Raw genomic sequence first — 26,895 nt, 5'->3', positions numbered from 1 at the left:
AATTACAACAGCAAACAAAGAAACAAAAACCAATAAAACAAAACTAAAAAAAACCACACACATAAAACAAACAAAAACCAAAATAGAGCAAACAAGGGCAAAAGGGCGACCACACGTGAACCACCGGGGGCGCATGTTCTCGACAAGCATTTTACGGGTCCTCTGACTTCTGACCATGTCCAGCAGCAGAGGTGGGAGCCCTGTGCGTGGCACTTAGAGGAGGGGAAAGAGGAAGCTCATCCAGAGAAGGAAGAACTTCAACTATGAGACCCTCTTCTGCTAGAAGAGCATCTTGTTTGAAGATCGGGAAATTTATTGAGCATTTTTTCTCAAAATGTATGGAGAGAAGAAAAAATATTCTAGTGGGAAATTTGTGTATATAAAGAGAGTGATAATTTTTAAATATGTGGGCACATTATCTTATATTTTAATAGCTAGTATAATTGAATACTATTATAAATTTGATTTTAATTAGTTGAAATCTGAATTGATAGAAAATGTAAGTAGCAAGTAACCACTCAACTAGTAAGTAAATGTAAAGGGAAGAATTAATAAGAAAATTAGATAATAGATTAAAATGTTATATAAAAAGTTACACTTTCAAACGGATTCTCAGGCTCTAATATTTAAGTAGCGAGTTTGAGAATAAATGAAACTCTATAAAATAGATGATATTCCCTGAAAAAGTGTAGCTTAACTAAAATGACATTAAAACCCAGAAGTCTGCTATCTGCAAAGACCTGGTGAGGTTAGAAACCTCCCGGAAGGGTATCCTGAGCTACCCAAAGTCTGCATTCCTCTAAAACTCTTGTTATTCTTGTTTATTTTTATGGGTACTAATTATAAAAAAACCAGCAGGCATTAATAACTTAGGGACAAACTTCCCCTGGACATAAAGATGAAGTGATTGATAACTATTTCAGAAAATTGTGATCATTCTCAAATTTAGGGTATATTATATGATTGAACTCCAAAGCTAGTTGTAAAAGAAATTAGCATTTAGTCCTGACTTATTTAATAATAGTTTGTATGATTCTTAATTCTTGATTTCCACTAAGCAAAATGAAGACGTTAAAAAGATCTTACTCAGAGTGGATTTTTCTCTCTGGAGGAAGCTGCAGGGAATACTGACATACTGCCCTGAAAAGAGAAAATTACAATATTTGAACAAAACAATGATTGGCATGCAATAAGTACTCAATAATATTATATATTAGTAATGATGTATTCTAGAATTTTTAAAGTACTTTCATATCCATGATCTGACCTAATATTCCGAACAACCCTGACTGGTACATTGGGTACGTATAATTTTTTCCACTGACTGATGAGTTCACCAGGGGCAGAATGGCTGGGTAACTTGCCAAAGACAGGTGTTAATGAGTAGCAAAGATATTTTTAACTAGTCTTCTGATGACAAATTCACCATATGTATGTATTTATTTAGTAGGCTCCACGCCCAGTGTGGGGCTTGAATTCACCAGCCTGTGACCAAGGCCTGAGCTGAGATCAAGAGTTGGATGCTTAACCAACTGAGCCACCCAGGTGCCCCCACAATCCTTTTCCAAACTGGACGATAGCACTTACCTAGTACACACAATTTCACTTTGACTAAGGTTAACATATAAATAATGCTGGAAACAGATTATTTCCCTATGAAAAACTGTTTTAAGATGGTCATTATGACAAATTTTGTCAATAGTTATGTCATCATTAGTTAATTCCAATCTTGTTATTCAGGTATGCTTAATTATAAATATTTTGCTTTACTTCTTTTAGATTGAAACTACTAGAAAAGATAAATATTCCTTTCTTTAGGCCATTCTTTATATTCATTGCAGAAAGACTCACGAGTTAGCTTATAATCTTGTTATGAGTACTGAAGCATCATGAATGTCAAGACAAGAGAGGTTAGTAATGAACCGCCCACAGCCCCGCCAGGTGCCATCTCCCTGGGAAGGGCCTGGGCTCTGAGGGATCATGTGTGTTTGCAGGGGTATCGGCAAGCAGAGGGAGAGGGAGAAGCAGGCTCCCCGCTGAGCAGGGAGCCTGATGCAGGGCTCAGTTCCAGGACTCTGGGATCATGACCTGAGCCGAAAGCAGACGCTTAACCGACTGAGCCACCCAGATGCCCCTCTTGCCCTCTTTTTAATCTCTAGTCCTTTATTACCACCTTCTTCATCTCATATATAATCTCTGACACTGGAAATACATTTGACAGCTGGAACTATCGAAGGCATTTTTGCTATCATTTCTATTTAGGTGTAGTATTCCATAATTACTGAACACGATGCGCAGTTTTTAAAAACAGTGCCAGTACATGGCAGTGACAGATAAAACACTAGCATATGGTGAATGTTCAAAATCATGAACTATGAATCCCCAAATCTTCAGTATTATTTCTGCCACAGGATTTGTCTTCAGGAAAATCCTTATTTTTCTTTCCTTCTTTCTTTCTTGAGAGAGTGTGCACTTGTGCGGGGGGGGGGGGTGTGGGGGGGGGCAGAGGGAGAGGGAGAGAGAGAATCTTGAGCAGGCTCCACATCCAGGACGGAGCCCAATGCGGGGCTTGATCTCGTGACCTGAGATCATGACCCAAGCTGAAATCAAGAGTTGGACACTTAACCAACTGAGCCATCCAGGCACCCCAGGAAAAGTCCTTTTTCATGTGAATAGCAATGGCAAATAATATAAGCCAGTATCGCCTTTTTCTTTATTAATGAATTAGCAAAATGAATTCATTTAAACTTTTATTGAGTAACTACTTTGTAAAATTTCCTTACTAACACTGCCGCTGAATTATATAACACCAAAGTAGATTAGAATGCATGTAATTAGAATAGTGCTTATGTTGCAAATATTATATGTCTGTTACACAGGAAAGCAGTTAAATAGACAGTTGCAATGACTTCTGTAAGCTGTTTACCTTGGTGAGGAACACTGAAGAGTACCATCTTTAATCTCAACCCATGGTAAGTCATGCCCTTGTAAGGGTAAAGGAGCTATTTTTCCTTTGATATCATATGTCACACAATTAGATGCCTGGGGATGTAATGAGAAGAATCAATCTTTATTTTGCTTCAAAAATACATTATGAAAGCAGAAATAAAGCAAAACAGGCACATTTCAAAAAAGTCAAGGAAACAGTGAAGATATCCCATAGGTAAAAGTGACTGATATATTACGACAAAGGCTGTTTTAGAATACATTTTCTACCCAATCAAGGACTTCTTCTTTCCTTCCTTTCCTTCCTTCCCTCCCTCTCTCTCTTTCTTAAAGATTTTATTTATTTATTTGGCAGGGGAGGGGAGAGAGCAAAGCAGGGGGAGGGCAGGGAGCCTGATGCTGGGCTTGATCCCAGGACCCTGAGATCACGACCTGAGCCGAAGTCAGATGCTTAACTGAACGAGCCACCTGGGTGCCCTGTGTTTGACATTTTAATAGACAACTGTTTTTATAAAACAATAAATTTAAATTAGGACAAAAGTGTATGATTAATACTCCCAAAATAAAAATAAAAATAATCAGTTTATGTGAAAATCAGACTTAAAGCTGTAATATTTTAAAAGAAATGACTGCTAAACACTCAAAACATAAACACTATAAAAAACAGCCTTATGGTCTGGAAAAAAGTAAGAGCAAATATAAGAATGATACCCATCTATTCGTATATAACGTATAATTTCCAATAATCAGTGGCAATTCAAAAAAAAGTACAGGCATAGAAATTAAAATAACTTCTGTATAGCTTTTCTGGCTCCTTCGGTGATCCAAGTCTACATCTTTGAAAGCAACATTTAAGGTATTTTTTTCATTTATTCATCTATCTAGCCAGCCAACCAACCATCTAGAAAAAGTGCTAACAGGTGATTTCCCAGACAGGGCAGGATCCATCTGGCCACTCAAAGAAAGCTATAGTCATGTGTAAATAGGCAGTACTTCTCTATACTGGCTACATCAGCTGCAAGAAGTGTCACCAAGAGATTATTCAAGTCCAAACAGCGATACATATTTTATTAAGTTAAAGCAGCGATCATTCCAATGTGGCACACACAGAGATCTCATTTTTATTACCTGCTTTGTGTTCTCTTCTGAATCTGTGAAGTTGTTGGTGTCAAGTGTCTCAAAATCAGATTTAAAGCTGTAATATTTTAAAAGGAATAATTGTCAAGCCTTCAAAAGACACTCTGATAATAAGTTTACTGTCTTAAAAAAACTTCTCAAACATAAAAGATGAAATCCATCTATTCTTATAAAATGTGTAATTTCTAATTATATAATCAGGAAATAGATATGGTTTGGATTACACAGCTTGTTTTTCCTTTTTTTGAATAGCAGCTAGATTTCACCCGGATAGAATGGGACTAGGGAAATGGGATCTATTATCCTCAAAAGCTGTCATACACACAATCAAAAAAGGATACAATATGCTTCCTTTCCTTATTTCTCCCTATTCCTTAATTCACGGGATTAAATGAACGCAGACTCATCTGGTATTATCGTACCTCTTCTCTATACCCAGAGAAAAGAATACTAGTCCTAAATTGTTTTTTGCTTTCTAAAAATAACTAAAATGTAGGACCAGGTAAATAGTTGTTCATATAACACCAGGAAAAACAATCACAAATCAGTTAACACTTAATACTTTATAAGATTTGTTTGTTTCTTCAATCATTTGGCAAACTTTTACTGAATATTCATTATGTGCCAGGCACTATCAAATATGAAAACATTATTGAGGCAAATTACACTTAGTTTTCAGAAACTGTCCCACTTGGCTAAATTATTCCTGGGGAGTTGCTGCTATATAAGAGTGGGGTTGAATATTTGCAGGAAGGGAGCCCAGGGAGAGTCAGAGAAACAGTATTTTTTTTCCTTGCTAGTCCATTGTTTTGCCATTTTTAACATGAATCTATAGACATATTTACACAAATGCTATTTGATGACATATTTTAAGGATTTTCTGAAAATTCATGGTATATTTAAAAGCAATATACCATGTTTGAAACAATGAAATATGTAACATTCCTGTTTATAAGGAGCTTGACAAGTTTAATAGCTACTTTTCAACAATTACTTAGGTAGTTTCAGTGACACATACAAAAGGAAAAGTCACATTAATCCCATCCCATTCAAAAGGGCACTACCAGACCTTAAGTCTGACACATTAGGTACATGATATAAAATAAGGAATATTATTATTTAATTCTACAACATCCTGAAGGACTTACTACTGGCTGTGAATGTGCCATACCTGCTTAATTCAGTCTGGGTTTGAGCTTCTATCCGCTGATCTGTAAAATCCTTTTTTCTTTTGGCGGGTGTATAGTATCGATAATGTGACAGGAAAGACTTTGCTTCTGTTTTTAAAGTGCGTGGAGTGAATGGCAAATGTCTGTTGGAAAAGAGTTCAGAATGTTTATCTAAAAGGTCCCCACTGGGTGCTTTTGAAATAACTAACTGAAACCGATGGGTATTTGGAAATGTGCTCTTGGGCCCTCTGCCGTATGAAGTTCCAGAGCATGCCCTCCTGGGCCCAGAGGGGGTGTAATCCACGTTGAACACGGAGGAACTGGAGTTCTTCTCAGTACCATTTGTGGGGACTTTATCAGATCTAGGTAGATTGAGGTGTAGTCTCTCTGAAGACGTTACTGGTGACCTTGTAAAGGATGGAAATCCATTCACTTCTCCGATTAACACATCTTCATCTTGTGGTTCTCCTGAGGGCTAAGAACATTTGGTTGGATCGTCATCAATTATGTTTACAAATTCACATAATTGGGGAGTTCCACATTATACACCAAAAAATAGCTGCCTTTGGGTTTAGAGATTATATATTCCTAAAGATGTCAGCATTGTATATGAAGTTCTATTCAAGGTTTTGAATTATTAAAATATAATTCTAAATATAAGTAATAGCAATTGTTTTTCTTTTTTTGAGATTTTATTTATTTGAGAGAGAGAGTGAGTAAGAGAGATAGAGAGAGGGAGAGAATATGAATCGGGGTAGGGGCAGAAGGAAAGAGAGAAGCAGACTCCCTGTTGAGCAGGGAGCCTGATGCGGGGTTCGATCCTAGCACCCTGGGATCACAACCAGAGCTGAAGGCAGACAATTGACTGAGCCACCCAGGTGCCCCAGCAATCATTTTTCTTTCTGAAACTAAAAAAAGAATTACTAACATCTATCTATATTTGTGGTCTTGAACTTGTGTACTGAGATCTACAGGTAGATCTCTTTTTTTTTTTTTTTTAAGATTTTATTTATTTATTTGGCAGAGAGAGAGAGAGCACAAGCAGGTGGAACGGCAGGCAGAGGGAGAGGGAGAAGCAGACTCCCTACTGAGCAGAGAGCCTGATGTGGGGCTTGATCCCAGGACTCTGGGATCATGACCCAAGCTGAAGGCAGACGCTTGATCAACTGAGCCACCCAGGTGCCCCTAAAGTTAGCATTTTCTTTTTTTTTTTTTTTTTTTTAAAGATTTTATTTATTTGACAGAGATAGACAGCCAGCGAGAGAGGGAAGACAAGCAGGGGGAGCGGGAGAGGAAGAAGCAGGCTCATAGCAGAGGAGCCTGATGTGGGGCTCGATCCCGTAACGCCGGGATCACGCCCTGAGCCGAAGGCAGGCGCTTAACTGCTGTGCCACCCAGGCACCCCAGCATTTTCTTTTTAATTGTAGGAAAGTTTTCAGTAAATGCAGATTATAATTAAAACAGGTGTCTATTAACTATAAAACCCAATATTAAAATATGCCTAAAATAATAATTTGAATCTGAATTTGTCTAAATATTTATCAAGGCTTATAAAAATATAAGCAAGTTAAAAAAAGTTTAAGTACTAATTTTTAGACAAATAGCTAAATACATAATCATGTAGAAGATTTCCCTTAATAAATGATAGATTGATCAGACAAAAAAAATCAGTAAGATTTGAATATATATGAAGTTTAATCTAATGAATACACTGTATAGTAAATACTGTACACAACAACTATAGTATATATTTTTTTCCAACAAATAATAACACAGTGCATTTTAAGAAATTTGTCTACCTACTGGGCCATAAAACAAATTTCTCAACAAATGTCAAGAAATTAGCATCATATGGATATTCTATGATTAGGCTAGAAATCTGGAATAAGAGAAAACTCCTAGGGAAAAAAATAAACACAGAGATTAAGAAATACTTCTAAATGACTCTTAGGTTAAAAAAGAGATAATGGAAAATACTCTGAATTGACTCATAATAAAAATACCACATAACAAAACTTGTGGGATGCAGCTAAAGCAGCATGTGGAGGAAAATTTATAACCTTAAAATATGCTTTTACTGTCCAGAAGTGAGGCTGAAAATAAGCTAAGCAAAGAAGGAAAGTAAGACAAAATAAACCCACAGAAAACCAAAAGGGGAAAAGAAAGAGCAGACATTAAAAAACAAAACAAAATACAATAGAGATTAATGAAGTAAAACAAAATGCCCTTTAAAAAGATTTTAAAAAACTGACAAATCTCTGGTGAGAAAAAATCAAAGAAAGAAGAATAAAGGCACAAATAACATGAGGAATTAAAAGGGCGAAATACATATTCAGGAGAGATTAAGAGAGACTACATTTAAATAAACCTATGCCAAAAATTTGAAAATTTAGATGAAATGGACAACTTCCAACATAAATACAACTTTAAAAAATAGTTTATAATGATTCAAAAAATTGAATTAGTAATCAAAAATTTTCTAACAAAGAAAACTTTAGGCCCAGGTAATTTTAATGTTGAGCCATCAAATTCAAGGAATAAATAATTCCATACTTATATAAACTATTCTAGAGCATGGAAAAAGAGGAAACAGCACCCTATTTATTTTATGAGGGTAGCGTAACCATATAGAGAAAAAGGAAAATGACAGGTCAATATCAATAATGGCGGTAGATGCTAAAATCTTAAAGTATTAGTAACTGCACCCAGCAACGTATAGAAAAGGAATTGCATTATGACAAGGTTGTGTTTATACTAGGAATGCAAAGTAGTTTTAACATTAGAAACTTGACTATAATTCACTACATACATCGATTAAAAAGAAAAATGATGCCATCTTTTCAAAAAATGCAGAAAAGCATTTTATAAAATTAACATCCATTCATGAGAAAGGAAAAACAAATCTTCTTAGCAAACTAGGAATAAGAGAACTTCCTCAATCAGATGTTAAAGGGTATCACAAAACACCAAGAGCAGGGGTCAGTAAACTATAGCCTGGGCCAAATCTGGTTTACTGTCTTTCTTAATAAAGTTTTACTGGAACACAGCTATGCCCATTCATTTACATCTTGTCTGTGGCTACTGTCAAAGGGCACAAGAACTGTGAGAGACTGTGGGGTCTGAAAAGCTTAAAATATTTACTGCCAGGTTGTACCACTAATGAAATACCTTAGAAACATCTGCTTTTAACAGGTAAAAATACTATCTTACCTTTTGTAGAGTGTTAAATAATGACCTGGAATTATTTTTAGAATTGGCCTGCATTGCTGTTTTATTTAATTTCAACTCCCTTTCACATCGTGCTAACTCCTTTTTGAGTTTCTCTCTTCGTTGTTGGTCTGCATCTGATGGGGAAAACAAATCTTTTAAAATAAAGAACAAAACAGAAAAATTAAGGTTTTGGTCTTAGAAGACTAATAAAGGGCAAATTTTCTTTCTTGCAAAATAGTTTACACTATTGATATATAAATAAAAATCCATATACTTTTCTGTATAAAGAGAAGCTAACAAATATTTAATTTACAGAAACTTTTAAGTGCATTATTTAAAGAGCATAAACAAGATGTGACAAACTGGCTAAGCCTAAGAGCTCAAGAAAGCAATTCCTAGCAGATATTCAGAGATACTGAAGGTGAGAAATGCTGATGTTTTGTTTGTGACTCTGTCATCACTAAATGCAGAGTCTGAATTAGTCCATACACTCTCCCCCAAATGCAATAACATCACATGCCATACAAATTTAAGTTTTATAGACTTTAAAAAGATAACATTATTTTCAATTAGGATAACTGATTTCTACTTAACTGTTATTCATTTGGAAATATAAATGAAAAAAGTGGTTTTGCACTTTAGAATGCTTTAGGTCAGGTATTGAATTGTTATCAAAGATAAATCTTTGATACATATACCATACCATATAATATGGTATGAAGGCTGAAAATGGTGAAATGAAAGCTAGTCAAATTTCAAAGTTAAATATAAGGTTAACCATAATCAAAATGACTTGTATTTTCATATAAAATTAAAAATTTGTCATATACTTTTTAAACTGGAATTTAACCCAATTTAATGGACAAGATAATTTCAAGTTTCAAATCACTATGATTTGTATCAGAATTTATAAAAATTTCTACAGCCTTAAAAAACAAAGTAATTAATATTCAAAGTTTGAACTATAATTAAAAAATAAGCATAATAAAGTAAATATATTTATTATTTTAAAAGGTAGACTGAAATATGGGAGGTCTCTTGAACAACTGCATGGGTCCACGTATACGTGGATTTTTTACAACACAGTCTGTAAATGTAATTTCTCTCCCTTGTGATTTTCTTTCTTTTTTCTTTAAATCTAATTAGTAACTTGGCCATTTTTTTAAAAGATTTTTTATTTTTAAGTATTCTCTACACCCAACATGGGACTCAAACTTACAACCCCGAGTTCAAGTGTCCCATATTCTACCAACTGAGCCAGCCAGGTGCCCCCCTTATGATTTATGCTACATTATAGCAGATAATATCTGTGGAGTAAATGAAATAGAATTTTCTCTGTCAGATCTATTATCTTACTTACAGGTAAAACAAGTGAGTAAAAAAATCCTCAACAGTCCTCAACACTATCAATTTTTAAATACTTCTATATTACCAAATCTGTCCAAGCTATTCATTTAAGTAACGCCTCCTCATACCATACACAAAATCAACTCTAAATGTATCACAGACTTAAATGTGAGAGTTTCAACTATAAAACTCTTAGAAGAAGACAGAAGAGTAAATCTTTAGGACTTTGGATGAGACAAAGATATCTTAGGTACAAGCAATTAAAAAAATTACATTTAAAATGAAAAACTTTTATACTTTTTTGAAAAAGATTTTATTTTAAAGTAATCTCTACACTGAACATGGGGCTCGTACTCACAACCTGGAGACCAAGAGTTACACGCTCTACAGACTGAGCCAGCCAGGCACCTCTTATACTTTTTCTAAAGACACATCCTTAAAAAAATTAAAAGGCAAGTCATAGGTGGGGAAAAAATACTTGTAAGTCATATACCTAATAAAGGATTCCATGCAAAATATATAAATAATACACAATTCAATAAGACAACCCAATTAAAAAATGGACAGGGGTGCCTGGTGGCTCAGTCAGTTAAGTGTCCGACTCTTGATGTCTGCTCAGGTCATGGGACTAAGCCCCACATTGGACTCCATACTGGGTGCAGAGCCTGCTTAAGATTCTCTCTCTCCCTCTCCCTGTTGCCAGCCCTACCCCCCCTAAAAAATAGGGACAAAATATTTGAATATTTATCAAAGACATGCAAATGACCAATAAGCATATGAAAAAAATGCTCTACATCATTAGTCATGAGGAAAATGCAAATTGAATCCATAATGATACACCACTTCACACCCACTAGAATGGCTATAATCAAATGTCAATAGGGGGGCACCTGGCAGGCTCAGCTGGAAGAGTATGTAACTCTTGATGTCAGGGTCAGGAGTTTGAACCCCACACTGGGTGTAGAGATTACTAAAAAAATAAATTAAAAAAAAATGGAGTCAATAACAAGTGTTAGAGAAGGCGAGAAGGTAAAATGGTACAACCCCTTTGAATTTTTTTTTTCAAGATTTTATTTATTTATTTGACAGAGAGACAGCCAGCGAGAGAGGGAACACAAGCAGGGGGAGTGGGAGAGGAAGAAGCAGGCTCCCAGCAGGGATGTATGCAAATCACTTGTCAATAAAACTGCTATAAAAAGTAAAGTCTTCTAATACATTCGAATATGGGATTTTTAAAAAGATTTTTATTTATTTCATAGAGAGCGAGTGAGCGAGCAGGCACACATGAGCTGGGGGAGGGGCAGAAGGAGAGAGAATCCTCAAGCAGATTCCCTGCTGAGCGCAGGCAGAGCCAGACAAGGAGCTCAGTCCCAAGACCCTGAGATCATGACCTGAGCTGAAACTAAGAGTCAGATGCTTATCCCACTGAACCACCCACGCACCCCTCGAATATGGGATTATTTAAACAACTCAACAAACTATGTAGAGCTATTCTAGCTTCGATACTATGAAGATTGAAATGATCGAGTCAGTAGTCTCTTAAAAGAGAGTGTCTTATAAAAAGATGGCTGAAACCCAGAGACTTCTTTTTTAAGTGTCTATAAAATCTAAGTTAGTTATATTAATTATAATGAACATCAGCTTTATAACACAAGAATAATGATTACTAATTACACTTTAGTTTGGTGATAACAATCTTTGTAATTCTTCTAGCCATCGCAATTTTATTCATTTACATGGCAAAAAAGAAAACCTCTTGTCCCAACTGACTAAAAGCTGAAAGTACTGTGGGATAAATACACAACTAGCTAAATCTAAATTCCAAAAACAAGAAATAGGAGCAATTCTTTAAATACAACCAAACACTGTCAATTCTCAAATTTTTTTCTTTCCTTCCTTCCTTCCTTCCTTCCTCCCTCCCTCCCTCCCTCCCTCCCTTTCTTTTTTAATTTAAGTAAGTTCTATGTGTTAGGAGTTAGGTGGACACAGGTAATCAGAGCCAGGGTCCCCAACAAGAAAGCAAAAAGCCAGAACAGCTAAGACAAAACTGCACTAGCATCCTGTTTTGCAGCTTAGACAAGACCACAAGAGCACCCTGTCTAGCAGCTTTTGCAAAAATGGCTTTTGCAAAACATCTTGAAACAAAACAATTAACCATAAAACATCGGTCACTATCACTTAGTCTCCAAATGTCAGCCCACAAGATCACCAACACGTGAACTATAACCTGCTCGGTGGACGAGTGCATGACCAAAGCCCTGATTGGTACACCTTAGCAGCCAATCCACAGGGGCCCACACTCAGGATGCTTAAGATAGTTTCGTGAAAGAGTTTATAAAAACCCCTACACTTAGAAGCTCAAAGGGCAACCCTCTTGGGTCCCCTCCCTCTTTGGGAGCTCTGTACTACTACTGCTCAATAAACTTTGCTTTGCAGCCTGCCACTCTGTCTGGTCTATCTCTTCATTCTTCAAAGTGGCGGGACCAAAAACTGTAGGCACTAAAGGGACAAAAATCCTGTAACATATGCCTAAAGTGGGGCTTGAACTCATGACCTTAAGATCAAGAGCCGCATGCTCTGACTGAGTCAGCTGGGTGTCCCAAATCACCATTACTTATCTGCATTCCTGTCTCTTAACTAGTCATTCTGCTTGCCCCTTACGGACTCTCCTCAACTCAGTAGCCAGATGCTTTTAAAAGTTAAACTGGCTCTACTACTCTTCTACTCAAGGTCCTCCAATGGCTTCCAATTCCATGCAGAGTGAAAGGCCAAGCACTTGCATTGGCTACAGCCCACCAAGTCTGTTCTCTCTGCCCACCTCAATAACTTCTCCTGACACCCTTCAGCTGGCCCACTCCACATCAGTTAGATAGCTTTCTTTGCTGTTCCCTGAACACACCAATCACAATGCCATTGTACCTGCTATTTAGCAAAATTTCCCATTTAGAGGTGATCCTACTGAAAGAAGATTATCTGATAATGACAATTGGGTAAAAACATCTTAATTGAAATGATTCAGATTTTTTTTATATGTAGGAATAATGAAATCCAGAGAAGTTAAATAATTTATCCAAAGTTATGCAGCAATTTAGTGGCAAAGCCTGGTTTCAATTCTAAGTTGCAAAGTCTACTGACTTATGATTGTATAAACAAAAAGCTGTAAAAATGAAGGAGATTCTGACATGTTACAACTTGGATGAAATTCAAGCACATTATACTAGGTGAAATAAGCCAATTACAAATGGAAAACTACCAGATGATGCCACTTACATGAAGTACCAGAGTAGTCAGAGACAGAAAACAGAATGATAGTTGTAAGGTAGTTATTATTTACTGGGTACGAGTTTCAGTTTTGAAAGATAAGAAGCGTTCTAGAAATGGGCAGTAGTGACAGTTGTATCACAGTATGAACGTAGCTAATACCACTGAAATGGTGAAGATGGTTAGACTTACAAATGGTTACGATGGTAAATTTTATGTTATGTGTAGTTTACCACAAGGCTTTTAAAAATATTTTATTTAAATTTTAAGTTAGTTAACCTACAGTGAAATATTGCTTTCAGGAGCAGAGTTCAGTGATTCATCACTTACAGACAACACCCAGTGCTCTTCACAACAAGTGCCCTCCTTAATCTCCATCACCCATCTAGCCATAAGTCTTTTTAAAAGTCAGTATGTGAAAAATAACTTACATTTTATGCTGGCACTCATGCTTAATGGAACCGAGCAGTCTACTGCAGCTGAAAGAAAAAAAATCAGTTGTTTAATAATATTCCTAATAGTTATAAATGACAACAAATATCAGATGTGGAAAGCACAAAAAGTTCCAGAATTTGCAGTTCCTTGTTTTGATTTTTTATGGTACTTCTAGAGATGAAAAATATAACACCCTTGATAAAAAAATATACTGGTTGGGATTAATAGCTCATTGGATACTACAGAAGGAAGTATTAGTGAACTTGAAAACATAGCAATATAAACTATTCAAAATGAAACAGAGTAAATAAAGATTGGAAAATAAATGCACAGAGCATGACTGACCTTACCTACCTCTGTCATGCACTTAGCATACCTGTAATTGGGAGTCCCAAAACAAGCTCCCCCCAAAAAGGCAAAATAAGAGGCCCTACACTACTTGATTTCAAGACTTACTGTAATGCTACAGTAATTAAGGCAGTATGGTATTTTTTAAAAAGATTTATTTATTTGAGACAGTGCGGGGGGAGAGCAAGCACAATCAGGGGGAGAGGCAAGCAGAAAGAGAAGCACGCTTGCCACTGAGCAAGGAGCCCGATGTGGGGCTTGATCCCAGGACCCTGAGATCATGACCAGAGCTAAAGGCAGCTGCTTAACCTACTGAGCCACCCAGGTGCCCAAGGCAGGATGGTATTATAATAAAGATAGACATATAAGATCTAGAACAGAACGGTGAAGCCCAGAAATTTACCCTCAAATACGGGTCAGCTGTCTTTCAAAACCTGCCAAGGCAATTAATTCAACACAGAAAAGACAATCTTTTCAACAAATGTTACTGGGAATATTTGGATATTCAGAGGCAAAAAAACCGATATATCATATATAAAAACTCACTCAGAATGGATCACAAACTTAAATGTAGGAGCTAAAACTTACACTTTTAGAAGAAAACACATAAGAAAATCTTAGTGACCTAAGATTAGGAAAAGATTTCTTAAACAGGATATGAAAAATATAAACTATTAAAACAAATGAAAAGCTGAACTTGATTTCACATGTCACAAAATACAATTTTTTTTTAGATTTCTCAGGCATTTAAAATATAAATTTCATAAAATACGAACTAAAATGTAAAAACTTAGCTCTTCGAATGAGAAAACAAAAAATTTTTAGAAGACATTAGTGAAAAACTGGTGAAATTCAAATAAGATCTGTAGTTAATAGTATTCTATCCATATTCAGTTGCTAGTTTAAATAACTGTACTGTGGTTATGAAAGATTTTAACATTAGGGAAAGCTGGGTGAAGGGTTTCTGTAACACCATATTATTTTTGCAACTTTTCTGTAAGTCTAAAATTATTTCATAATAAAAATTTTAAAAAGAAAAGATAAGTCTTGGACTGGGAGAAAACGTATCTGATACAGGATCTGTATTTAATATACAAAGAACTCTCAAAATTTAATATTAAGAAACAACTTATTTAAAAAAATGGGCAAAAGATCTGAACAGATATTTCACCAAAGAAGATTTACAGATAGCAAATAAGTACAAGTAAAGTTGCTCAACATCATTACGCATTAGGGAAATACAAGCTAAAACCCTGATGAGCGACCTGTATCTGCGCTAGGCTGGCTGCAGGACTGCCAAAGGAAGTGTGGTGAGAATGTGGAAGTGAGAGAAACACACAGTGGCATCACTCTGGAAAACAGGCAGTTTCTTATAAAGTTAAACATACTTACCATTTTACCCCACTATTCCACTCCTAGGAATACATTTATCGGAGTGAAAAGGAAGCACATGTTCAAAGATTGTATGCGAATGTTTACAGCAGCTTTATTCCTAATGGCCAAAATTGAGCCAAAACAAAGCAAATATCCACGAACTGATGAATTCATAAGCAAATTGTGGTATATTCATTGAATGGAAAACTACTTAACAATAAAAAGGAAGAACTACGGATGTACATACCAACATGGATTAGTCTCCAGAGCATCAGCTAATTGAAAGGAGCCAGACACAAAATGATACACACTCTATGATTCCATTTAAATGAAATTGTAGAAAAGGCAAAACTATAGTGATAGAAAGCAGATCAGTGGTTGCTAGGGATTGGGGGAAGAGACTGATTGCAAAGGACCAGGGAGAACTTTTTAGGGTGATGGGAATGTTCTATATCAGGGGTCAGTGAATGTTTTTTGCAAAGGGACAGATGGTGAATTCTTCAGGCTTTACAGAGTGATTATGGCCTCTGTCACAACTAGTCCACTCTGCACATTAGTGCAAAAGCCACCATAGACAATATATCCAAGAATAAACATGATTGTGTTTATTTATGGACAACGAAATTTGAATTTCATGTGACTTTCACATGTTGCAAAATATTGTTCTTTTGATTTTTTTTCTGACCATTTAAAAACATAAATATAAAGATCATTCTTAGTTCAAGAGCTGTACAAAAATAGGTGGCAGGAGGCTTTGGCCTACGAGCTGTAGTTAGCCAATCCCTGTTATAGAATGATTGTTGTGGTGATTATACAAATGTATGTATGTTCCAAAACACTTACTGTATACTTAAAATTAGAGCATTTTATTCTATATGTTATTATCTCAATAAAGTAACAAAAAAGAAAAAAGTAGTAGCTGGCATCCGTTTTGTACAATTTCTATAGTAGATTTGAAAATAAAAAAGCAGATTATAAACTTTTATTATATTAAGATCAATATCTAAACACAAAAATGTATTACAAGTAACACAGGTAAAATGAAATAATGTAGTTATTATACAAATAAATATCAAATATAGTTGATAAAAATGGCATTCTAAATTTTCTACATATGAAAGTTAGAGTTAACAGTTGATATCTCACCACACCAACACGAATCCATTTATATATAATGTATTCATTTTTGCTACAGATTTATCTTAATTAGAAGTGAAGCTGAGGGTTTAAATTGGGTATAGAAAGTTCACATTTGCACATTTTTTACCTTTGGCTGAAAGGATTTTATTATAGTGAACAGCCATGTGATTCTTGACCAGGTGGAGAGTACTTAGTCTGAGAGAGGAGGAGTCAGTGCAAAAAGCTAAAAATTAAAACATATTTAATCATTATATATTTAGAATTAATATAAAAATCATCATGAGATAAACAAGATACTGATTATTAAGCTCATTTTTATAAAATGTTCCAAAAATTAACCATGGACATACTGACATATCTGTGGTGCTGAATATGTCCTAGCCTTAATCTTCTTGCACTGGTAACTGACAAGCTATTGACTATTTGGGTTCAAACCTTTCTAAGACTGAGAGTTTGGGAACAGATTCTAGAATATAATATACCTTTATATTTACAAAACTGTTTCTTATTGACAGGCCTCAATCTCATAACAAAAAATGTTTAGCCACTTGCCTGATTATAAAATAATGTTAGCACTGTTAATAGCTGAATAAATCAAACAAATTTGAAACTCTAAAATACTATGCAAAGATTCTTTTCTGAGAGGCAACTTCTAATTTTACACCTGAAACCACCATCAGTTTACTGCACTCTTCTTGAATTAATAAGACTATCTTAAGACAAATACAGTCACATAGAAATTCCATGACATTAAACTTTTCAATCTCATCTAAACTGTTTAAATCTTAGAAATTTATGTAAGTATAAATGTATAAAATGTAAATAAATGTAGGCATAACTTTTAAACATTAAAAACCGATTTTGAGAATACATACATTCAAAAAAATCAACAGCTAAAACAGTTTCATATAAAGACTGAAAAATAAGTGAATTTCCTGCCATGACCCCTAGCCTCCCCTCCCAGAAGTATACTCTGCTACTATTTTTATTCATTCTTCTAAGGAAATTCTATGCATAATACAAGGATATACAAAAATTATAAGCTTGATACTACTACTACTATTAAAATTTATTGAATAGGTACCATGCATGCATTGTTCTAAGCTCTTAACATGTAAACACTCATTTAGTCATTATTATCACCATTTAATAGAAATGGAAACTTAGGCAGAGAGATGTGAATAAGGTCTTCAAGGTCCCACAGCTGATAAAGGACACAGTTTAGATGTGAACCCAGCCAGCCTCCTACTTAGATCTACTAAACCTATACCAGCTCCGCAATAAATCCTTAAAAAAAAGTTAGCAAACTACTTATTGCTGTTCATTCAGCTTTTCTAATGTATGTATACATCTCGTTTTAAATTTTTAGTTAAAAATAATTTTTCAACATTTATGACTCTGATCTATGTGTACATATACTTTATTACAAGAAATAAGTTAATTGAAAATGTGATCCTTCTTTCACTTTTAGAGGAACCAGTATCAAAGATTTTTCATGTAAATAAGGAGAAAAAGACGTCCAATTATTTTGCCTTAAAAAACCCAGAGTTTAAATTTTGAAGCTATAATTATAAAAATATATTTTAAGTTCACATTAAAAATTTAAAGGCTTTAAGATGTGAAAATATAGAAAATACAGATTTCTTTTTCATAGAATTTAGAAATCCAGTTGGAAAAGTAAAATCATAGGTGTTTACTCCTGATACAAAATGCATTTTTCAAGTGTTCTTTTTCTCTGCACAGCTTTTCCTTTTCAGTGCAAGTGACTTTAAAAACCTCCTAATCACCATTTTACCAAGGAAGGTGTGCGGGAAGCCAGGGTGGTCTGCCAGCACAGAGGAGAGCAGGGCTGGAACTGCAGCAGGGAGCAGGAGGTGGCCAGGGCCACATCCTGGGCACAACTAGTTTGAAAGGATGGCTTCCTAAATTCCCTCATCTCAAGAATTCCTATAATATTTAATTGTAATTAACAATATGAAGTTCAATACTGATTAAATGAAGTAATTTTTCATCATGTCCTATAATTTACAAAGGAAACAAACACTCAACCTTTCAACACATAATCTTTTACCACTTAAATACCTCACTTACCATTACTTTTGGTGCTCAAGTGTCCTTTAAACAGGCATGGTGGACCGTATCTGGGAAGGACAGAGGTTGCTCTGACTTTTAACAAAAAAATATAGATTAGGATAAATGAAACACAACTTGTACAAAAACAATAATATTGAATATTTTAAAATAATAAATATATCTTTGATTTTAACTATCAGAATTATTTAAAATCTTATTCAATCAGCAATGATACAACAAAAATTCTGCTGTAAAGATAAAAGGCTTTCTCTTTTAAGAAAATAAGTTGTTTTCAGAAAAGCTGTGCCCTGAGACTTCAATTTCACTGGATAAAATGAAAAATACCTCAATTATGTTATTTGATATATATTAATTTTATTCTGTACACACTGACCTACCAGATTTTTTAATGATTTGGAGATAGAGGAAACTGAGGTTTTGAGTTAATACATATGTATAAACCATTTCAGTTAATCATAAGTAAGTCTGTTCTTAAAAATAATTTTAAGAAAGTAATCCTCTCACAAAATAGTTTAGTAAATTAGAAATTATATAATATAATGTTACTATGTATAAAATAAATATATAAAAATGTCAGAATCAGAACTTAAATTAAAAGATGTCTTAAGGTTCATCTCCTTCATCCCCTTGTTTGAATCTTTACTATCTCTCCTAAAATCAGTATCTCATCTTTCAGACCAGAGGGATTATCAGGAAATTAGATATATACCTCATTACAAAATTAATTTCCCTCCCCCAAAAGTGGATTGTTTTGAGGGGTAACCTTCAAGATAAGAAGGCTGAGTTACAGAGTTTAATGGAATTTAACATGCAAAATATGAATAGTGTATCCTTAAGACACGTTTTAAGAGGGTAAAATGGTCAGTCTGTTATCAGGTGGGCTGCTAAAAGCTAAAAAGGTCTAGAAGGAACACAAAGTCTGGATGAAATATGGATGATTAAAAACAGAAAGGTAACTAAAATCCAGGACCAGAGAACAAAGCCTTCTAGAACAGACTAAAGTAAAAAATACTTGAGATCTGATTATCTGAGAAGATCCTTCTCTATCACAGTCCAGAGAGCAGGAAGGAAAAAAATTAACTTATTATTTAGGACAAGAGAGGTCAAGGTGATACCATTTGAGTTAGTAATGATAGTCATGAAATTAGCATAGTTTGTTTCTACCAGGAAAGAAGGGGATCTGAGACCTAAACACACAAAAGCAAAATGACCAACAAAACCTCTCCAGCAAACCTTGTTTCTCTGGAGGAAAACAAAGTGTTTCACATTTTGCCTGCTCAGAATCCACTGACCCTTTATCTGGAAATAGGACCTCAACTTGCACTTGGGGAGCCACTCTTCCCTCACTTTTAGCCCAAGTAATTCAAGTAGAGCTTATTCTACTGTTCAGGGGTGGGCATATAATCCAAATCTGACCAGTTATGTTCAGTGAATCAGGAATAATTATGTGATCCAAGTCCAGTCAATGAGATGCAATCCTGGGACTTTTACTGGAACTATTAGGAAAGAGATACTCTCTCTACTGGGCTGGAGCCCAGTGTAAAGACAGAAATAAGTCTGGCACTCCTGGTGGCCATCTTGTACCATACAGGGAACCTGTCTGAGAATGAAGCCTACAAAGAGAAAGGGAGGAGAGAAAGATTCCTGGTGATTTCACTTGAGTCCCTAGATCTAATCAGGTTTGATGTTACTAGATGTTTCTTTACAGGAGCTAAAAATTCTCTAAACCAGTTTGAACTGGGTTTCTTCACTTGTAGTCAAAAGCTAATTTATTGAATACTAACTGTGCCAGGCAGGTACTGTTCTAAGCACTTGGTAGCTATAAATTCATTTAATCCTTACAACAATTTTATGAGATAGGTATTATCATTATCCCCATTTTATATGAAGCACAAAGAGGTAAGGCATGTACTTTGCTCAAGACTACACAACAATTATGTGTAATAGACTCAGATTTTGGATCTGAATCCAGGGTAACTTGATAAATATTGTATGTTCTGACTGTTCTTCTGACCAGCCATTTCTCCACCTCTCTTCCTTTCTTGGACCTCCCTATTCCCTGAGACGATATTGAAATTAGGCCAATTAGGGGCGCCTGGGTAGTGCAGTCGTTAAGCGTCTGCCTTCGGCTCAGGGTGTGATCCCGGCGTTCTAGGATCGAGTCCCACATCGGGCTCCTCCGCTGGGAGCCTGCTTCTTCCTCTCCCACTCCCCTGCTGCTGGCTGTCTCTCAGTCAAATAAATAAATAAAATCTTTAAAAAAATATATATGAAATTAGGCCAATTAATAATCCTACAATGGCCTCTAAGTGTTCAAGTGAAAGGAACAGTTGCATGCATCTCATTTTAAATCAAGTTAGAAATGATTAAGCTTAGTGAGGAAGGCATGCTGACAGGTAAGACATGTCAAATCTAGGACCCTTGTGTCAAACACTTAGGCAAGTTATACATGCAAAGGAAAAGTTCTTGAAGGAAATTAAAAGTGCTATTCCAGGAAACACATAAGTGGTAAGAAAGTGAAATAGCCTTATTGTTGACATGTAGAAAGTTTTAGTGGTCTGGATAAAAGATTAAACCAGCTACAACATTCCCTTAAAACAAAGCCTAATCCTAAAAAACAAAAACAAAAACAAAAAACGCAAAGCCTAATCCAGAGCATATATATCTATATATCCCAATTCTCTTCATTTCTATGAAGGCTGAGAGAGGTAAGAAAGCTGCAGAAGAAAAGTCTGAAGCTAGCAGGGATTGGTTCATGAGGCTTAAGGAAAAGAAGCCATCTCTATAACATAAAAGTATAAGGTGAAGCAGCAAGTTAACCAGAAGATCTAGCTAAGATAATTAATAAAGGTGGCTACACTAACCAGATTTGCAGTGTAGATGAAACAGCTTTATACTGGAAGAAGATGCCATCTGGGACTTTCATAGCCTCACAGGAGAAGTCAATGCCTGGGTTTAATGCTTCCAAGAACAGGGTGACTCTCGTTAGGGGCTAATGTGTAGCTGCTGACTTTAAGCTGGAGCCAATGCTACTTACCATTTTGAAAATCCTAGGGCCCTGAAGAATTATGCTAAATCTACTGCGCCAGTGCTCTATGAATGGAAAAATAATGCCCACATGACGGCACATCTGTTTACAACACAGTCTAATGAATAGGTTATGGTGTTGTTTGTTTGTTTTGTTTTGTTTTGTGTCTCTGGGTGGGCTCAATGGGTATTTTAGGCTTACTGTTGAGGCCTACTGCTCAGAAAAAGATTACTTTCAAAATATTACTGTTCATTGACAATGTACCTGGTCACCCAAGAGCTCTGATGGAGATGTACAATGAGATTACTGTTCTGTTTTCACGTCTGCTAACACAATATCCATTCTGTAGCCCATGGGTCAAGGAGTAATTTCAACTTTCAAGTCTCATTATTTAAGAAATACATTTCATAAGGCTATAGCTGTCATTCCACTGATGGATCACGGCAAAGTATACTGAAAACCTTCTGGAAAGGATTCACCATTCTAGATGCCTTTAAGAATATTTGTGATTTGTAGGAAGAAGTCACAATACCAACATTAATATGAATTTGGGAGAAACTGATTCCAACCCTCATGGATGACTGAGGGGTTCAAGACTTCAGTGGAGGAAGTATCTGCAGATGTGCCAGAAATAACAAGAGAACTAGAATTAGAAGTAGAACCTGAAGATGTGACTGAATTGCTGCAAACTCACAATAAAACTTGAACGGATGAGGAGTTGCTTCTTTTTTTTTTTTTTAAAGATTTTATTTATTCATTCGACAGAGAGAGAGACAGCCAGCGAGAGAGGGAACACAAGCAGGGGGAGTGGGAGAGGAAGAAGCAGGCTCCCAGCGGAGGAGCCCGACGCGGGACTCAATCCCAGAACACCAGGATCACGCCCTGAGCCGAAAGCAGACGCTTAACGACTGAGCCACCCAGGCGCTCCAGGAGTTGCTTCTTAAACACAAGCAACGAAAGTGGTTTCTTGAGATGGAATCTATTCCTGGTAAAGATGCCGTGAAGATCATTGAAACAACAACAAAGGATTTAGAATACTACATAAACTTAGCTGATAGAATTAACTCCAGTTTTGAAAGAAGCTCTCCTGTGGGTAAACGCTGTCAAACACATGCTACGCATGCTACAGAGAAACCACTCATGGTCAATCGATGCGGCAAACTTCAATGTTGTCTTCTCTTCTCCCCTCCCCTCTTCCCTCTCCTCCCCTGTCCTCTTTCCTCCCTTCTCCTCTTTCCTCTCCCCTCTCCTTTTCCTTTTTTTCTTCCCTTTCTTTTCTTTCTTTCTGATTTCATTTTTAAAAGTAATCACTACACCCAGCGTGGGCCTCAAACTCACACCCCGAGATCAAGAGTCACATGCTCCACTGACTGAGCATGACAGGCACCCGCAACGTTGTTTCATTTTAAGAAGTTGTCATAGTCACCCCAATGGTCAGCAACCGTGACCCAGACCAGTCAGCAGCCATCAACACTGCTGCAAGACCCTCCACCAGCAAAAAGATTACTACTTGCTGAAAGCTCAGATAATGGTTAGCATTTTTTATCAATAAAGTATTTTTAAATGAGGGCACGTACATTTTTTCTTAGACATAATGTTATTGCATACTTAATAGATTACAGTGTAGGGCAAACACAACTTTTATATACACTGGGAAACCAAAATATTCATTTGACTCACTTTATTGAGATATTTGCTTTATTGCAGAATGGATTCTGCATTATCGCTGACATATGCCAGTATACTTGAAATTTTACATACATCCTTTCCCATACTCCCACCTCTGCCATGGGATAGTAAGAAACAATGGCTTTAGGGTTGCACATTCCTCATCTGGAATATAAAGGCTGTTCTGCCACTTACGGTGACCTTGGCAAGTTATTTACGATCTCTTAGTTTATTTGCTGTGAAATGAGGATAATACCTATCAAGAGATAATTTGAGAATCATTTCTGGTACACAGCAAGTGTAGCTTATGTTGCAAAATTTCTAAAAACCATAAAGGCATGCTGGTTTGCTTTTTCTGGGATTTAGGTTGATAGAGTGTCAGAATATACAGTTTGCTCTCAATGGATAGTAATCTCCTATACTCAGAACAGCAATTATTTTGACCAATGATTACATAATAAAGGCACACTCATATTCAAAGCAAGACTTATTGCAAGGAACCACCTAGCAGCTTGGTTTAAAGATACTTTTAAAAGTGATAATTGGGAGGGAGAGGATCTGGAGATGACTTTATCTGGCTTGAGGCAAGAACTCTACTTGCTCAGAAAATATGAAAATGCAAATTATTTGGATTGAGCCAGTTCATGGAGATTTAAAGTTATATGGCCCTAAGAGTTCCACCCTGATGTCCACTTGACCCAGAGAGTATTCAGCAAAGGGCAGGTGTACACACACAGCGATTATGGATTAGTCCTTTGCCACTAGAACTATAGCCAGTAACAATGTATCATTTGGAAGCTTATTAGAAATGCAAAATCTCAGCGCCCACCAGACCTACTGAATCATAATCTGCATTTTAACATGATTCCCAGGGGATTCCTATTCACATTAAAGTTAGAGAATCCCTGAGGTACTTGTTTTGTGGGGAGGGAGGTGGTTACAGAAAGAAGACTTTGTATTTACTGATTACTTAAAATATGCCAGGAGTTAAATATTATCTGCATTTGATTTTCAAGAACTCTGACATGGATGTTTTACTGCCACATTCCAGAGACGAGGAAACTGGGTGTCGCCCTTGAGGAGAGCAGGGGGGCTTGATCTGGGGCTCTGGGAGGTCTGACTCCAAAGACCAAATTTAGTTCCTCTGCCTCGGAGTCACCGAGGTACAAAAGGCTGCACGCCCCCGAGTTCAGGCGACCAGGGTTCTAGCAGTCAGGGCCACAAATTCTGAGCAAGGAAGGCCCCTGTTGTGCGCGGGGTAACACCTGGGTCAACAGTGGCGACTGAACAGGGCTACCCGCGCACCCGCGACCCGCATCCCGGAGCTCAGGCCCGGAGCAAGGGCCGGCGCGAGGCGGCCGGCACCGCGAGAGCTCCCTTTACCTCTCCGGCTGCCATCCATGCTTAGTTTCTCTTGCAGCCGCCGTGGGGACACGTTGGGACCCCTTCGGTCCTTCCCCGGGCCGGGCCAGGCCCCGCAGCAGAGGATTGGCGCGCGGGAGCCGGCGCGAGGCCACAGCTGCTGGAGACCGTAGCCAGGCCCGTTGCTAAGTGCCGGGACCAAGGCGCTGGGATTGTGACGTCACGGCGCAGGGACGTGCTCTTCTGCAGCCCCGCCCCCGGGGGGGTACCCGGAGGGACGCGGGGAGCAGTTGAGGATGGGGGCCCTGGGCGGGGAAAATATCCCGAACATCTGTCTGTGGCTCCGGGATCCTGCCAGTCGTCCACAGAGCGGCCTCCTGTCAGGAGCCAAGTCACCAGCACCTGGCAGGTCTTGTCCCTTGCGGGAAGAGCAGGATACAATGTGGCCTTGTCTGGCATCCACGTCTCCTGGGTCCCGGAAAAAAAATCAAACGCAAATGTTGGTTGAGGTCAGGGTAACATTTAACCAGGTCCAAATAGTTAAATTTCAAAGCAGTGCGTGAACATTTGGATTAGTGAAAATCCTGGGGATGAAAAAATCTATATATTTACATCTTGATTTTTAACCTCAATAATCAGTTTGCATTTCCTTTCTGCTTACTGAGCTCTACTCCTCTTGTCTCCCTACCCCGGCCATTTTCATCTTAAGGCTCCAATCTGTTTTTTTTTTACGCTGGAAGAGAGTTGCAATATGAGCAAGGTGTTGATTGGTGTGGGGCTTTCTACAATTTATTCAATTTTGAAGCAGTTACCTACCTTTGGATCCTTGGAAATAAGATCAGAATAGGGCAGGTAGCATTCTGTAATGTAGCACTGGCTTCTCACCAGTGGCACCACTGACATTTTGGGCTGGGTGCATAATTCTTTGTTGGGGGGGGTGCCCTGTACATAGTAAAAGATGTTTAGCAGCACCCATGGCCTCTACCCACTAGATGACAGAAGTAACACCCCCCCACCTCTGGTTGTGACAAAAATGTTTCCAGATATTGCCAGATTTCCTGGGGGAGGAGCAAAATTGCACCCCCTTTGAGAACCACTACCGTGATGAAAAAATACTGGCTTTGGAGTCAGATGTGTGGAACTTTTCTGCCACTTGCCAGCTTGATCCTTGTTTGGAAATCTCTCTGAGCCTCAGGCTCTTTTCTAAAATGTAAATGATGCTACTGACATCGTAGGTGCAAGGATTAATATGCACACTGCCTGGAGAACAAAATGAGGTTTTCAACAAATGATAGTTTTTCTCTCTTCTAAGGAAAAACTGGGATGTCAGAAAAATTCAGATATAAGGGAATAAGTCCGGAATCCTATGACAAGGAAAGGGGAATAAGAACGAAATTCAGTAACACCCGAACTCCTAGTTCTCTAAGACTAGGGAAAGGAGAAAGACAAAATTTGAGGAATGTGTAAGTATGTGTGATGGCTCTGTGGCCCCAACAACAAAGGTCATTTAGAAGGATACAGGGGCAGAGAGTCAGATGTTACCCAGAGAATGAAAACTCTCTTGTCTTCTTATTCACTGATGCTTGAAATCCCTATCTAAGAACATGAAGCCTTTTATTCCACTACTAGCATCTGGAAAATACCTTGCATATAATAGGCCTCCAGTAAGCATTTGTTAAATTGAATTAGAGCGAAAGCTTCAAGGGCAAACACCCCTGGGAGAGGTAACACAGTGACTTGATTCACACAAAGGTGATGCCAGCTCCTCTTCTGAAAGTAAATTTTAGGATGAAAAGTAGATATTGCTTTGGAATAGGAAAGAATCTCCAAGACTGGGAGAGTATTCTGGAGACAACATTGCTTGTTATCCAATTTCAACAGAAGCCATTTCATCTCATTATTTAAGTATTTTGTTCCAATTCTTTAAGAATTTATTTTTTCTCTCCAATTTTAGCGGTGAACATATTATCATAAGTTCAATTTGATTTGTCCTTGGCTTTCACTCGGTGTGTATAAACAAAAAAGTGATGATCCTTTCTGGTTGCTATTCCCAGGAGGCAATCGTGATCATAGGCAGATGTATGCAGCCAGTATGGGCTTATAGTAGAGTTAGTTCCCAGCAACACCCTTCCACTGGGGGGAGGGAGTCACTACCAGGTGCAATAGACTTGGAGACTTGGCATTCCTAAAGACCTTTTGTGGTATATTTAAATATGAATTTCATATTAAGAAATTATTCCAATGGGGTATTTTTTATTGATATCTAGAAATTTATATATTCTAGAAGGAAAATCTTTTTCTTCCCTAGTGAATGGGCATGCTTACTTTTATTATTGGGTTTCCCTTTTTGTCTTAGCTGACAGGAAGCTTGAAACT

At 37.0% G+C, this 26,895-nt stretch overlaps 1 protein-coding gene across 2 annotated transcripts in view; it reads right to left on the bottom strand.

The window, feature by feature from the left end:
• Positions 1-24,717, bottom strand: part of SPATA7 (spermatogenesis associated 7) — a 29,775-nt gene extending 5,058 nt beyond the window's left edge. Inside the window, exons 1-9 of one of the 2 annotated variants that reach the window (XM_045807693.2) lie at positions 24,541-24,717; positions 18,459-18,533; positions 16,495-16,590; positions 13,502-13,549; positions 8,463-8,614; positions 5,255-5,727; positions 4,075-4,141; positions 2,927-3,042; positions 1,087-1,140 (exon numbers count right to left, since the gene is read on the bottom strand). In XM_045807693.2, coding sequence (XP_045663649.1) covers positions 1,087-1,140; positions 2,927-3,042; positions 4,075-4,141; positions 5,255-5,727; positions 8,463-8,614; positions 13,502-13,549; positions 16,495-16,590; positions 18,459-18,533; positions 24,541-24,559 — 1,100 coding nt within the window. In that variant the 5' untranslated portion in view covers positions 24,560-24,717. The remainder of the gene's footprint in view (positions 1-1,086; positions 1,141-2,926; positions 3,043-4,074; positions 4,142-5,254; positions 5,728-8,462; positions 8,615-13,501; positions 13,550-16,494; positions 16,591-18,458; positions 18,534-24,540) is intronic. The other variant, XM_045807694.2, reaches the window with a different exon arrangement.
• Between the last annotated feature and the right edge of the window lie 2,178 nt (positions 24,718-26,895).

This window comes from Ursus americanus, chromosome 26 (assembly GCF_024610735.1).
Source record: "Ursus americanus isolate L20-20 chromosome 26, mUrsAme1.1.p, whole genome shotgun sequence".
Taxonomy (NCBI): domain Eukaryota; kingdom Metazoa; phylum Chordata; class Mammalia; order Carnivora; family Ursidae; genus Ursus; species Ursus americanus.
This window is presented reverse-complemented; position numbering and strand designations above follow the sequence as displayed.